Source organism: Puma concolor, chromosome A1 (genome assembly GCF_028749965.1).
Source record: "Puma concolor isolate L17-30 chromosome A1, mPumCon1.1.hap2, whole genome shotgun sequence".
NCBI classification, from domain to species: Eukaryota; Metazoa; Chordata; class Mammalia; order Carnivora; family Felidae; genus Puma; species Puma concolor.
This window is the reverse complement of record NC_141667.1, coordinates 237,373,540-237,388,219: the sequence shown is the minus strand read 5'-3', so window position 1 is coordinate 237,388,219 and position 14,680 is coordinate 237,373,540. Positions and strand designations below refer to the sequence as shown.

The following is a 14,680-nucleotide window of genomic DNA, read 5'->3' as shown; positions in this document are numbered from 1 at the left end:
GATTAAAAAAAAAAAAAAAACAAAAAAACAAACAAAAAAAGAAACAGAACACAAGATTTTAGAAGGATTCTTTGGCAAAGTATCACGCTCTCCAAATCCCTGGACCACTCTCCAGCCAATCTGCTTGTGTCACCTACGTCTTGGGCTTGCCTCACTTTTTACACATCCTCCTACTGCTTCCTCAAGTGGTTATTAGTTACCTCCTATTCTGACAGATGACTAAGGAGCAGTCCTGCCTGATTGGCAGACACGACAGTCTGAGTTACAACTGTCTACGATTTTTAAAGTAGGTACTCGCTGATCCTTTTTGCTTCTATATGATGACTGACAGAAAGATGATACGAAAGTCTTAGAGTGGAGAGGGATTTCTTAAACAAGATACAAAAGAAGGCATAAAACATAAAGACTCATCAATTTGTACACAAAACATATCATAAATAAAATGGAAAAGACAAAAATGGACTAAATGATGCCACTTGTGATAGACAGACAGATAGATAGATAAATAGATAGATAGATAGATATGAAACAAAGAATTAGCATCTGGTATATAAAGAACCCTTACGGATCAATAAGGAAAAGGCAAATATGCCAACAGAAAAATGAGTGGAGGTTGGAACAGGCCATTCACAGAAAAGGGAAAACCAAATGGCCGGCATATATATGAAAAGTCGTTCAACTTCATTTGTGATCATGGAAATCCAAAACTGAAAACAAATGAAGTGTTCTGCAGTAGCTGAATGGAGAGACTGATATATGCACATAAGAGAATATTATACAGTAGTTAATAATAAAACGAATTAAAGCTACATGTATCAACATGGATAAATTTCAAAACAATGTCGAGTAAGATGAAGCATGACGATATAACAACCTTTATATACTTTTAAAACGTGCAGCTCCTCAAGCCGGGTGAAGGGTACATGTGCAATCCTGTTGCCTGTTGCTTTTATACCTTATTAGAAAATACATTCTTTTGTATTTTTAATAAATATTAAAAATAATATTTTAAATCATATAAAACAGTCTTATAAATTCTGGATAAAAAGACAGACAGAAGTATAAAAATATGCACAGGAATAATTAACGCTAAATTCCGCCCAAATCATGTGGGGATGGGCTGAGCAGAAGTATACAGGATCTTCAAATATATCCTATTTCATTTCTTAAAAAAAAAAAGTGCTGAGGTATGATAAATATTAAAATCTCAAAAAGCGTGAAAGATACCCCAATATTTATTGCGTTCATATCTCTACTTTTCTGATGACCCCTGAACAACACAGGGGTTGAAGGAACCAAACCTCCCTGCAATCAAAAACCCACATGTAACTTCTGACTCCCCCAAAACATAACTACTAATAGCCTACCATTGACTGGAATCCTTATCAATAGCATAAACAGTCAACTGATACATATTTTGTATGTTACAATGTATTATATACTATATTCTCACAATAAAGTAAGCTAGAGAAAAGAAAATGTTATTTAGAAAGGCATAAGGAAGAGAAAGTATATTTACAGTACTGTGCTGTATTTGTAACAAAAAAAAATCCACTTATAAGTGGAAGTGTGTATTTCAAACCCATGTTGTTCAAGGGTCATCGGATATTGTACATCAGCTGTACAATATTAGTATTTCAACATTAAAATTCAGGGAAAGCAATTCAAACTTAAGAGGTTTCTACATACCAATTTACACTTCCAACATAAGGAAATAAACTAACTTAATATTCCAAATGTATTATATTAAGACACTTCAGAATACTTACAGATTCTAAGTCTTTAATGTCTTTCTCTAACTGCTTATTTTGCTCATTCATATTCGTAATTATATTAAACACAGACTGTCTAGGATGCAACGTTCGGTCAAATTGGTGGTACATGTTTCTCCAAAACCTTTAGGACAAAACCAAAAAACAACAGCTCAATAAATTGTGTTTGAAAAAAAACAAGTATAAATACCTCAATGATGCCAACTTACTTAAAATTGAAAGATACTGTATTTGGCTCCAAAACTGTAAATTTTGGAGATTTGGAAGTGTAGAGAGGATTTAAGTACTTCTTCTGGTCATCCAGGAGAAAAGGCCACAGGGAGTAAGTCTTCTCCTTTAACCTTGGTGTAATGAGAAAAACAAAGAGCTTTCTCACAGATGCTAATAATCATTTTTTATAGATCAGGCAATTCCTTCCCAAGTAGATTTCAGTTTTAATTTTTCCTTCTACTCACAGTCTAACCTCACCTTGTCTCTGCATTCTGTATTCTCCCTTTTCACTCACAGTCATGAAATAAAACCATGTCTCTTTGAACATAACACAGGTCTACCATTTCTCTCACAACCATACACGTTAAGAGATTCCTTTCAACTCACACAACTTCGTAAACGTGGTCTCTGTGACACCTATCTCAAATCACCACACACATGTATACAGAGTAAGATACTTGTATCGCTCTTTGCCTCATTCTCTTAACCCTCCATAGGGGCCGTAGTACAAGTAATTGCAGAGCAGGGACAAATTTAAGTGGGAATGAGTACAATAAAAGGGAATTGGGAAAAATCAAGTCGTTATTCAACAGTAAAAACACACCAATTATATTGCAATTTTAAGAATACGTTAGGTGAAGTAAGTGGATAAAGAGTAGAATGGTTTAGACAGTACACTTACGAAACGAACATAAAATAGATAGGAGTATAGGGAAAAGGGGAGAGTTTGCTCATTTTTCTATGATCCCTAAGATGGGTAAGTTCTTAGAGAAAGACTAATAGGAAATACATGCTTTTACTACCATCTTCCTTTTTGACAGGATGTTTGGCACTAACTGAGGACAGTGTTTCCTAAAATAGCTCTGTACTCAGCATCATCTGCTCCAAATTATGATAAGCTGTGAATTACCATAGCATGGAGCTAAAGTCTTAATGGTCTTTGATTTGTTCATCTCTGTCATACTTGATTTCAGTTGCAATTCCTTTCACACATCTTTAGAATCTTCCACGTGCTCTCAGTTCTGCTTCTGAGTTGGTTGAGAGTGAGAGTGTGTGGCTGTCTTCAAATTACTATCAGACTTAGCTTCTCTAGTTCTTGGATACGCAAGAATCTGTAACTGCTCTTTACTGGCTTGTAAGAAACCTAAACGCAGAAACTCAACCTAAAAAAAATGTAAGAACTTCTCACGGCCTTATCCCACATCTCCTTTGTATCAAAATCTAGCCAGAAACCCCTACTCCCAAAGACTGGTTAGGAAAGAACAGACAGGAGACCCAATTCAGGGACAGACACACTATAGCTAACATATTTTCCCCAAACAATTGTCTGCTTAGAAATGTGAGAATTGTGGCACCGGGTGGCTCATCAGCTGAGCGTCCAACTCTTAATTTTGGCTCAGGTCATGATCTCACGGTTCGTGGGACAGAGTCCATGTTGGGCTCTGTGATGACAGCAGGGAGCCTGCTTGGGATTCTCTCTCTCTCTTTATCTCTCTCTCTCTCTGCCCTGCCCCTGTGAGCAACTGCGTGCTCTCTCTTTTTCTCTCTCTAAATAAATAAACTTTCAAAAGAATTTTTAAAAAATTATTTTTTTTTAATGTTTATTTTTGAGAAATACAGAGCATGAGCGAGAGAGGGGCAGAGAAAGGGAGACACAGGATCCGAAGCAGGCTCCAGGCTCTGAGCTGTCGGCACCGAGCCTGACGCGGGGCTTGAACTCACAAACCATGAGATCATGACCTGAGCTGAAGTCAGATGCTTAACCAACTGAGCCATCCAGGTGCGCCGCCCCGCCCCCCGCCCCCCAAATAAAATTATTAAAGAAAAAGAAATGCAAGAAATATAAAGCCTCATCTTACCTTAAAACCAACAGTTGTAAAATTCTTTACCAAACCTTAAAACTTAGTGATCAATACTTTGTAGGAAATGAAATAGTGTAAGGCTTTTCTGTTCTAAATATATATTCAGACTAGAAAGGAACATGAAGGGAGTTTCCAGGGTGTTGGCAATACTTCTTGTTCTAGGTGCTGGTTACATGGATGGATGAGTTTTAGATGTGCTGAGCTTCGCACTTAAGCTATATGTACTTTTCCATGTGTATGCCACATTTCAAAACAAATTTTTTAAATGTGTTTTTACTATTAATCTGAGGATGTGAAGGATCTTCAGAAAGTACTTAGCTTCAGAAATACAGACAATAAAATTCAGTTCTATTACAAACTGTCAAGGTATTTTATTATGTTCAACCATGATCTATGTTAGACCTCAGCTAAGTAGGAAAAAAAACCAGTCCATTTGAAGCAAACCATCTTACTTGAGTTCTTCTCTTTCCTTCTGACAATTTCCAAGGAAGTTTCCAAATTGGCATGAATGAATATGTTCATGGATCTGAAGGAGAAACGCTTCATTGAATTCAAAGGCTTGTGGAAACTGTTCGGTCAAATGCCACACACATTCCAAGAACTGAGTAAACACCGGTGAGACTTCCTTTGGGTCACCATCCAAATGGCCACACCTAACCCCCCAGAAAGTACAAGCTTTTGAAAATGCCTCTGAGAGAAGACAAGTGTTCAGGTATTATTAAATTTAAACATACACACAAACACACGAACCAAAAACTTTATGATATTGGCATTAAAAAAGTATAATTTTTTTTTTACTAAAGCAATTTAAACCTGAGTTTTTCAACCACAACTTTAAAGGGTATGTTATCTTCTAAGTACCACAATCCAGACAGAAGGAAGGTAATGAATTGCCATAAAAATTAACAAAGGTATGAGAATTGAAAGAAGTAACAGAAAAAAATTAAATCAGTTTTCATACAAAAAACAGCACTCTCACCTGCCTCTGGACATGTGAGCTCATGAAGAACAGAAATATTCTGGCACTCTAAAATAGCTTTATTAATTTTACAAAATATATAAGTGTAAAAGTATGACTCACCTCTCTGAAAACTTATGTCCAAAAGAGATCCAATCCTTTTCTATTAAAACCTTAATAAGAAAAAGTAAAATGCAATTTACAACTACTTTCAATTTATTTTGTTTAAAACGGATTAAAAACTATTATTTTAATAACAGCATTTACCCTTTCAACTTATGGTTGCAAACAGAACAAAACAATTTTTTTAAGTTTTTTAATGTTTATTTATTCTGGAGACAGAGAGACAGAGCGTGAGCAGGGAAGGGGCAGAGAAAGAGGGAGACACAGAATCTGAAACAGGCTCCAGGCTCTGAGCTCTCAGCACAGAACCCGATGCGGGGCTTGAATCCATGAACCGCGAGATCATGACCTGAGCCGAAGTGAGACGTTCAACCAACTGAACCACCCAGGCGCCCCCAAATTTTTGTTTAATTATAGGCAAAATATAGAAAGAACCTGGATTAGGGGTTGGTTTAACAAAGAGCAAAAATGATGCATAAAAGAAACGGTAGTCCTGTGACTTAATCATTTCAGTTGTATTTATTACATTTTAAATGAAAAGTACATGCTATAAAGCACTAGTACATTTACATTTTTATGTGTAATATCTGCATAGTAAAAAAACTAAGAAAATATAAATCAAAATGGTAACAGTGGTTAACTGTGGGTGGTAGACTGGGATATATGTTTTAAACCTTTTGGCTTACTTGTACATTACTTATATGGTGCTTACCAAAAAAAAAAACAAAAACAAACAAAAACAAACAAACAAAAAAAAATATATATATATACATACACATACACACACACACACACACACACACACACACACACACACAGAGAGAGGGAGATGGGGAGAGACAGAGAGAGAGAGAGCAATGAAAAGTTTATATTCAAATTCAAATGTTGATATCAACCTCTTGAATGAACTGTCTTTATCTGTTTTCTCTGTCACAACTCTACTGAAGAGACAGGCTTCTGATTTTTTTCAGTCTAATTTATGCAACGTATCTTCTTCGTATACCACGTAATTTCATTATATAATCACCAAGTACATTTGCAGTATTAAAACTGCCACATTCAGCTTCTCTGATTTTGTTTTAAATCTCTCCAGAAGGCCATGTAATGTGATGGGGCTTTAAAGATGCAGTTTCTGGAGCCATGTTGCATGGGTTTAAATCCTAGCTTTGCCACCTCCACACTTGTGTGACTGCAGGCAAACGGTCTTCAGGCTGGAGCCCCAAATTTTACTGCAGGTCCTCTGCCTTTCCTCTCCACACCCACATCTAAAACCTCACTCAGTATCTTTCTCACGAAACTTAGTCATCTGTTTCTCTCAGTAGAAAGAGCAAGAGAGCAGCACCATCCATCCTGGCAACTGAGTCCAGATCTGGAAAATCATCCTGGAAGGGGCCTCCTCTCCTCTACTGCACATTTAACCCAGGAACAATTCTTTTTTTTTTTTTTTAATTTTTTTTTAACGTTTTTTATTTATTTTTGGGACAGAGAGAGACAGAGCATGAATGGGGGAGGGGCAGAGAGAGAGGGAGACACAGAATCGGAAACAGGCTCCAGGCTCTGAGCCATCAGCCCAGAGCCCGACGCGGGGCTCGAACTCACGGACCGCGAGGTCGTGACCTGGCTGAAGTCGGACGCTTAACCGACTGCGCCACCCAGGCGCCCCAACCCAGGAACAATTCTTATGACTCTACTTTCTCAATATTCCTGGAGGCTGAACCCTACCCTCTTGTGTCTGTGTGGGACTGCCCTACTCCTGGCTGTCTTTTCTCTTCTGAGTTATCTTGCCAGTTTCTACACTGGTCTCCTGCCCTCCATCATCCACTCCCCTCCACCTGGAAGACACCAAGCCATCTTTTTACAAAGAAGATCTAAGCAAGTTACCGTTCCCTCTATTTAAAGCCCGTTAATGGCTCTCACTACCCAAAGAAGGTGAAGGTCAAATTTCAGTCTTCTCTTCCTGAGGCTTTCATCTCACTATATTCTTCTGCACCCAAGTAGCCCGCTCTGACACCCTGAGCCCCAGTCATCACACATACCTGCAGTCAGCTAACGGATCTATGCTTTGGTTCTCATTGCTCCTTTTGCCTGGGAAGCTCTCACTCTGTCCCAGGGCATTTATCACATGACTTCATTTGAATGTCTAGCAAACAATTAAAGCCAAACGTGGCACAGAAAATATTCCTCACCTTCCACTCTCAAGGTAAGCTGCACATAATTTTATCAGGAGCACTTCCATTCGGCCTATCCCAGATTCGGCATGTTAGTGCCACCAAATAATGGTGCTGAAAGGGATATGGTGACGGTGAACTTCCCTCTGTCTTAAAGATGGCACTACATTTAATAATTCTAACTAATGACAACTTTCTACCTTCGCTTCATTTACTTTACTTGCCATGAGTTAAGATGCAAATTTTGAAAATCTAATCACGTTAAAAGACAAAAAACAGGAGCCAGGGCTTTAGCTTCACAGAGCAGAAAATCTAGGGGCGCCTGGAGGGCTCAGTCGGTTAAGCATCCAACTTCAGCTCAGGTCATGAGCTCGTGGTTTGTGGGTTCGAGCCCCACATCAGGCTCTGTGCTGACAGTGCAGAGCCTGGAACCTGCTTTGGATTCTGTGTCTCCCTCTCTCTGCCTCTCCCCTGCTTGTGCTCCGTCTCTCCCACTCTCTCAAAAATAAGTAAATGTAAAAAAATAAAAATAAAAAAAATAACAAAGAAAATCTATTCAACTAGAAATTTAATCTTCAGATATAAAACATGCTTCCTAATGTGTAATTACAATTAACAAATAAAGGAGTTTTAAACAGAAAGTTTCCTCTAGAATATAATTTCTTTTAATGTTTTCATTATTTATTTTTGAGACAGAGAGAGAGGAAGAGAGAGTGCAAGCAGGGGAGGGGCAGAGAAAAAGGGAGACACAGAATCTGAAGCAGGCTTCAGGCTCTGAGCTGTCACGATAGAGCCCAACGTGGGGCTCAAACCCACGAACTGCGAGATCTTGACCTGAGCCGAAGTCGGATGCTCAACCGACTGAGCCACCCAGGCACACCTAAAAAATAATTTTTAAGTACTCTTATTTGTGCCTTGCTTTACTATATCACTCATATTAGTTAGATAAAAATGAGGGAGAAAATACTGAATATTTCTACTATAACATTTTAGGAAACAACTATTAAATTTAAAAGTTGTTGGGTCACCGGGTGGCTCAGTCGGTTGAGTGTCTGACTTCAGCTCAGGTCATGATCTTGTGGTTCCTGAGTTCAAGCTCTGCATTGGGCTTGCTGCTGTCAGCCTATCAGCACAGAGCCTGCATCAAATCCTTTGTTCCCCCCCTTCTCAAGCTTGCTCCCTCTCTACAAATTAAAATTAATTAATTAATTTGAAACTCGTTTTCAAAGAGGTGGCACAAATTGAAATCAGTCTGATTCAAGGTTTTTGAAACTCAGCACTATATATATTTTAAGCCAGAAAATTCTTTGCCGCAGGTGCTGTCCTATGTGGTCTAGAGTATGAGCAGCATCCTGGGCCTCTACCAGCTAAATGTTAGTTAAATCCTTTTCTTTGTAACAATCAAAGCTGTCTCCTAACATGGCCAAATGTCTCCTGGGAGGACAAAATCGCTCCTATTTGAGAATCACTGGTCCAGCCAAATCACTCCTTACCATGAATCCTTTGATTGTCCTGTAGTAGGAATCCAGTAAGAGAGAGCCAAGGGAACAGACCTGGGACGTCCTATCCCAACCATCAGAACAATGTACCAACACACTTGCACTTTCAACCGTTATTGCCTGGAAAGAAAGATCACATACTTAGATTACAGCAGAATACGTTTTAGTTACATCAATTAAGTTCTATTTAAAAACGACACTAGCAAGTATTGCATCACACAGAAGAGCAAGGATGGCAATGGTAATGTCACGGCATAATTTCCAAAAAGAAAAAAAAAAAAAAAGGCAAAACACAATAAAAACACAAAGCATACCAACAAAAACCAAAACCAAAACCGCTGTTTCAAAGTATTTGGGGATTTCTTTTTAAGTCCCTACATGAAGTGCCACGTGATCTTTTAAAGCTCAAATGAAAGGAAGCCTCATTAAGGAGGTAACACGTAATAAAACTTATCTGACTGGAAAAGATACCAGGTCCCGACAGAATAAATGTATTCCTTCCCAACCAGTATAAACCCCAAACCAAATATGAGAAAAGAAGGGTTACTTTGGCTAAGAAGATTGCTGCATCCATAACAGCTTTGATATGGCGAAGCCATCCTGAGCTCTCCAAACCAGAGTAGAAATCACTGACAGAAAGCCCTTTGGTACCATTAACTAGAAAAGAAGGGAAAAATTTTCAATTAGAATGAGGCTACAGTCTCCACTTTTCCTCCTCAAGCTCTCTCTGAGTTAAATGAAAAAAAGAAGAGGACAAAATAAAAAGCAGGACTCTATAAATGAAAAGATGCTAGGAGAAGCTCCATAATGGATTTTGGGGGTATGTTTTTCTGTCATTCTTCATGCTTAAGTAAAGCTCCAATCTCTTTTAAAAAAAATTTAAGTACAAAGTGTTTAATTAAAAAGTCTGATTTTTTTTCATTAAAGAATTTTAAGTTTATTTTTGAGAGAGAGCGAGTGAGCGAGCACGAGTCAGGGAGGGGCAGGGAAAGAGGGACAGAGAGGATCCCAAACAGGCTATCTACGCACTGCCAGTGCAGACCAGTGCAGGGCTTGAACTCACGAACCATGAGATCATGACCTGGAGTCGAAATCCAGAGTTGGACATTTTACCAACTGAGCCATCCCAGCGCCCCTGATATTTTAATTTTTAAAATTCCACACCATGACTGGAAAGACACCTTAGTACTTAAATAGAGCATTACTATCATCAACTAATCAATCTAACAATAGCAATTTCTGTAACACCATTAGAACTTTGCTGTCCAATACAGGAGCCACTATCTACCTGAATATGGCTATTGACATATGTTTAGTCCAAACTGAGATGCACTGTAAGAGTGTAAAATACACACTAGTCAATTTCTAAGACTTACAAAAAAAAAAAAGACCTAAAATGTGTCATTACTAATTTTTATACTGATTACACGTTAACACAATGTTTTTAATATACTAGCTTAAATAAGTACGTTGTTAAAATTAATTTCAACTTTTTTTTTTTACTTTTTGGAATGTATAGGAAATTTTTAAATTACCTTAATTTTAAATTTTATAATTGGACTAGCATTATATTTCTATTAGACAAAGTTGCCTCCAAAGCAAGCAATAATTCATACCTTCCAATAACTTCTGAAGGCTGGACCGCATGACGTGAATATTTTCGATTCCAACAAACTGAAATCTAATATTAGAATAGTTGTCTTCATTTTCATAACCTTTTCCAGCTGCTCTGTTGGCCATTGCATTCAGCTAAAATTTAAAATTTTAGAAATTTAGAGATAAATTGCTTTTATCTTTTAATTTAGTTCACCAAAACATCACGAAAGCACTAAATGAACCGTATTTTACCAGAGAGTTTAAAGAACACTTTAAAACTGAATATGCTACCATTTTTTAATGAATAAAAGTGTCACATATGTTATTAACAGTAAAGAGGGCCACTAACAACACAATTGCTATGTAATGGAAAGTTCAGACAAGAAGTTCCCCACAAATAATTTATAAAACTAATTCACTTATGTTTGTAGTCAGTTTTCCATATGTTTGCAGTATTTCAAAATTTAGAGGAAGAAAGAAATATCTCTTATCTGAATCCTAAATGATTCAGAGATGAGCAGAGCTGGGAAGTTTTTCTGTTGCAGAATGAATGAGACCCACTTCAGAGCAAGCCTGTGGAGCCCCTGACCATCGGAGAGCCACAGGGACCCTGAAGAATCAGATCTGAAATACACGTCAGGTTATCTGAGGTCCTCCACATTAGAGATTACTGGAGGCCCACATGGTACATACCATGGCATGTAATCCACTAGCCTGATATATCTCCAAGAATTGGGCCAAAATAAGGAGAAAACAGACTGCCAGTAGGCCCCATGTCTTTGGTCACTAGATCAAATGTAGAAGTCCATTTAAGATTTGGCATGTTTTAATTCTTCCAGACTAGGATTTCATATTATACATTATTACTGTTTACTAAGTATTCTTATCAACTTGGATGAAACAAAACCTAAATTGAAAGAAAAAGTAGCTTTTCATTCAGTGGATGGGGGCCCAGTTTGGTAACAAGAACAGTTCAATTCTAGCTGCTGGCTCACTGGCTATTCCGCACCTAAGGTGAAAGTTAGATAGTAAAACGCTTCCACATTATTACTACTTAAATTTGAGTTCATCAGATGAGAGTCAGAGATTAAAATGCTTCCACATTACTACTCAAGTTTAACTAGTATAACAAAACAAAGAGAGAGGCCTGTTTTCTGTGTAGAAGTCAATTATACAAATGAGAGGTATAAGGTCCTGAGAAACAGATTGCCCTCAGGCCTCATATTCAGAAAGTCTTGTGTTAGAACAATCGTTTATATCTAATATCATCTAAAAGTAGTTCTGACCTATGAACCCACCTAGATGAAACAAGTAAAATAAAATTTGTCTTACGATATCACCAACATTCTAGACTTCTAAGAACGTCTTTTCTTGTTAACAAGATAAAAGATTATCAAATTATCAATTTCTAATTTTTAATATTTCTTAATTTACTCAAATTAATCTTCAAATTAATCTTCTGTTTCTTCCATTATCTTTTGTGAGAATGCACAATGATGAGAATAACTTCGAGAACAACTACCGTTCCTTTCAACAAAACTGCCTAAAATCGTGTTCTATATCGCTCACTCGCTTTTTCTCATCGCTTTCTCTTATTTTCTCATCATTCCAGATTTTTGAAGAAATCCTCACTATAATTCTGCCAATGTCCTTTTGTGTAGCCCACCAGCTCTGCATGCGATGCTATAATAAAAATTAAAAGTGATGTTAGCTATTACCATTGAGGATTTTAATTACTTTAGTTTCAGGATCCAATATGCATTAGTTGTTTAACTGTGTTTATAAAAAGAAAAAGGGATTCTGACATTTGGCCCAATGATAAAAATTTAACCTAACATTATAGATGCCTAACAGAACAACTGTTTCCTGTTTACTATTTATAATTCTCTAGTTCAATGTTTCTTAAGTTGAACTATTTTCCTTATTTTCTTGAATATTTCAATTAAGCCCCATTATTTTAACAAAAAGTATTTTGACAATTAAAAATTCTACCAAAAACATTTAGTAAGATTTTCTAATTTTTCACAACACACATACTATTTAATATTTCTTCACAATAACATAAGACTTACACATCATCAAGAGCTCTCAATATAAAGTTCAGCTTTTCTAAATTTACGTATAAATCAGAAGACATAAGAAATCACACATCTGGGAAACAAGTCTCCTAACCTGGCATCCTTTTAAAGGCTGCTTTCCTCAGTATCATTAGCCTCAGTTAATTTAAAACTAGGATTCAGATAGGTCGATTATGGGCAATTAGATCAAATCTCACTAATTAAAGTAACAAAGATAATGAAACAAACAGACTGTACTGTATTCAAGACACGTACTTTGGGCCTGGTATCCATTACATACATATAGCGATTGACTGGGTTGGCTTTACTAATGGCTTGAAGCAAATGTTCATCCTCCAGGCACCTGGCACTGAATCCTGATAGTGGCTGACTACATCGACAAATGGCAGCCTAATTTTAAAAGGACAGAAAACAGATTATTCAGAGATGTCTAAAAAATGCTTAAAAGAAAAACAAAAGTTAAAATCAAACATGTAATCTTTTTAAAAGATGCCAAGACAATTAGAAGATGTTAACTCTAAAATACTATTAGAATTAAACGTTTTTAATATCTTGGTGTTATGTAAATTTTCCCAATATTTTCTTCTAGTAAGAAACTGAAATGCTTCCTTGCCTAGTTTGATGAAAAATTCCTAAATTCTAAGAAGCAACACTTGGTCAATTCTCTATCATGTAACCTACTAAGATACTTGCATTCTATGCTCTAGATTATAAAATACTTTGAACTCAAGTTCAAGTAGGAGATTAGTCAATAAAGGTAGAACAAAATTTTTAAAAATAGCAACATTTGAGCTTTTACTTTCCCAAAGCTTTTAGATCTCTACTGAGAAATCAGATCTTAACATAAAATGAGACATAAAGTAAGAAAAATGAGTTTCAGTTTAAATTTGGGTTAAAACATAGTCAATCTAGGAGGGCAAACATATCTGTAAGAAGTAGTGAATGTTGGATTAGACATTTTAAAGTCTTAAAGAAAGATTGAAAGATTTAGACCCATATACTTTTTCTCCAATCTCATCCATACCAACTCCAACTTAACCCGACCCAACATTCCAACCATAGTATTTAACATTAAGGAAAAAGAGTAACATAAATTCACACATTCACTTATTTTAAATTCATACACAAAACCACGAGAATCTAATAAAATAGAAGAAAATGAGGACTGCTTTACATTCTTTTCAGACATACTTTCTGATTTGTTAAATTGGGCACTGAATATCTATTTTCAGCCAAGCTTTCCAATAAATACTGTATACAAATGTGGGTGTGTCAAATAGAGGCCATACCCAGTCATAACTCCCTATGACTTTGTTATGAAGAGTAGATTGAGAATTTCTGTTTAAAGTTTTACTTTTTACCTCTGGCTCCCTTCTAAAATTGAACTAAAATTCTAATAAAGACATCTAAAATGTATAAAATCAAAAAATCAAAGAGAATGGAAAAGAGAAAAGTACAGTAGAAATATTAATAAAATTTCAGTAAATGAAAGCAAATTGATAAGTAATAACCAACTTACTGGAACAAAGAGAGCTGCCAAGTTGTTATAAGTCCACAAGAACCAAGTATTCTGAGCAGCAAAATTTACCTCTGATTTACCTCTGAAAGCCTGACCCAGAGTATAACTGAAAATAGAACTGGCTGAATATCTGTATGGGGACTAGTTAAGGCTCCCACATCTTCCCTCGCCCTGAAGACAAAGTTTATCCTATGAAAAGGATTAACCCGAAGACTCTGGACAATAGGCACAGCTGTGGGTGTAACCCTGAAAAAACAGGAGGATGGGGCGGTTGGGGGGGGGGGCACCTGGGTGGCTCAGTCGGTTGAGCATCCGACTTCAGCTCAGGACCTGATCTCATAGCTCGTGAGTTCAAGCCCCACGTTGGGCTCTGTGCAGACGGCTCAGAGCCTGGAGCCAGCTTAGGATTCTGTGTCTCCCTCTCTCTCTGCCCCTCCCCTGCTCACACTCTGTCTCTCTCTCTCAAAAATAAGCAAACATTAAAAAATAATTACAAAAAAAACCCAGAAAGAATCCAAAGATAGAGATCACACGTGCACACAAACTTCTGAACAGCTTTGTAGTACCCCACTTTTAAATATGAGAGGGCAGCTAAGAATCAGGTATTTTGAAAGGCATGAAAAACAAACAAAAAAATAAACAGAAAAAAGGAACTCTGAGCAACAGACAACTAATGTGGGAAGCAAAATAATTCTTTTTAAAAAATCTTTAATATCTTCAGGGAACCGTCATCACAGCCAAGAAAAGTGTCTAAAAAGTTCAGAAAATACAAAAGAGTTCTTAGATTTAAATACAGTATAGCAAAAATAAAGAAGTGGACTAGAAACGAAGTTGAGGAAATGTAAAAAATAGAGATGGAAAATAGGAGAGAAAAATGAAGAAAAACGGAAGTTTA

General features: G+C 36.8%; 1 protein-coding gene across 4 annotated transcripts in view; it reads right to left on the bottom strand.

Annotated features, from left to right (window-relative positions):
• The window catches only part of MTMR6 (myotubularin related protein 6), a 41,359-nt gene that overhangs the window by 7,087 nt on the left and 19,592 nt on the right, over positions 1 to 14,680 (bottom strand). For 3 of the 4 annotated variants that reach the window (XR_015254096.1, XM_086715107.1, XM_086715102.1), the window contains exons 6-14: positions 12,522 to 12,656; positions 11,758 to 11,871; positions 10,209 to 10,341; positions 9,140 to 9,249; positions 8,587 to 8,712; positions 4,926 to 4,975; positions 4,297 to 4,497; positions 1,982 to 2,113; positions 1,770 to 1,896 (exon numbers count right to left, since the gene is read on the bottom strand). Coding sequence is in view for 3 of the 4 variants with exons in the window: in XM_086715107.1 (XP_086571233.1) it covers positions 1,770 to 1,896; positions 1,982 to 2,113; positions 4,297 to 4,497; positions 4,926 to 4,975; positions 8,587 to 8,712; positions 9,140 to 9,249; positions 10,209 to 10,341; positions 11,758 to 11,871; positions 12,522 to 12,656 (1,128 nt within the window). In the remaining variant the exon portion in view is untranslated. The remainder of the gene's footprint in view (positions 1 to 1,769; positions 1,897 to 1,981; positions 2,114 to 4,296; positions 4,498 to 4,925; positions 4,976 to 8,586; positions 8,713 to 9,139; positions 9,250 to 10,208; positions 10,342 to 11,757; positions 11,872 to 12,521; positions 12,657 to 14,680) is intronic. The other variant, XM_086715104.1, reaches the window with a different exon arrangement.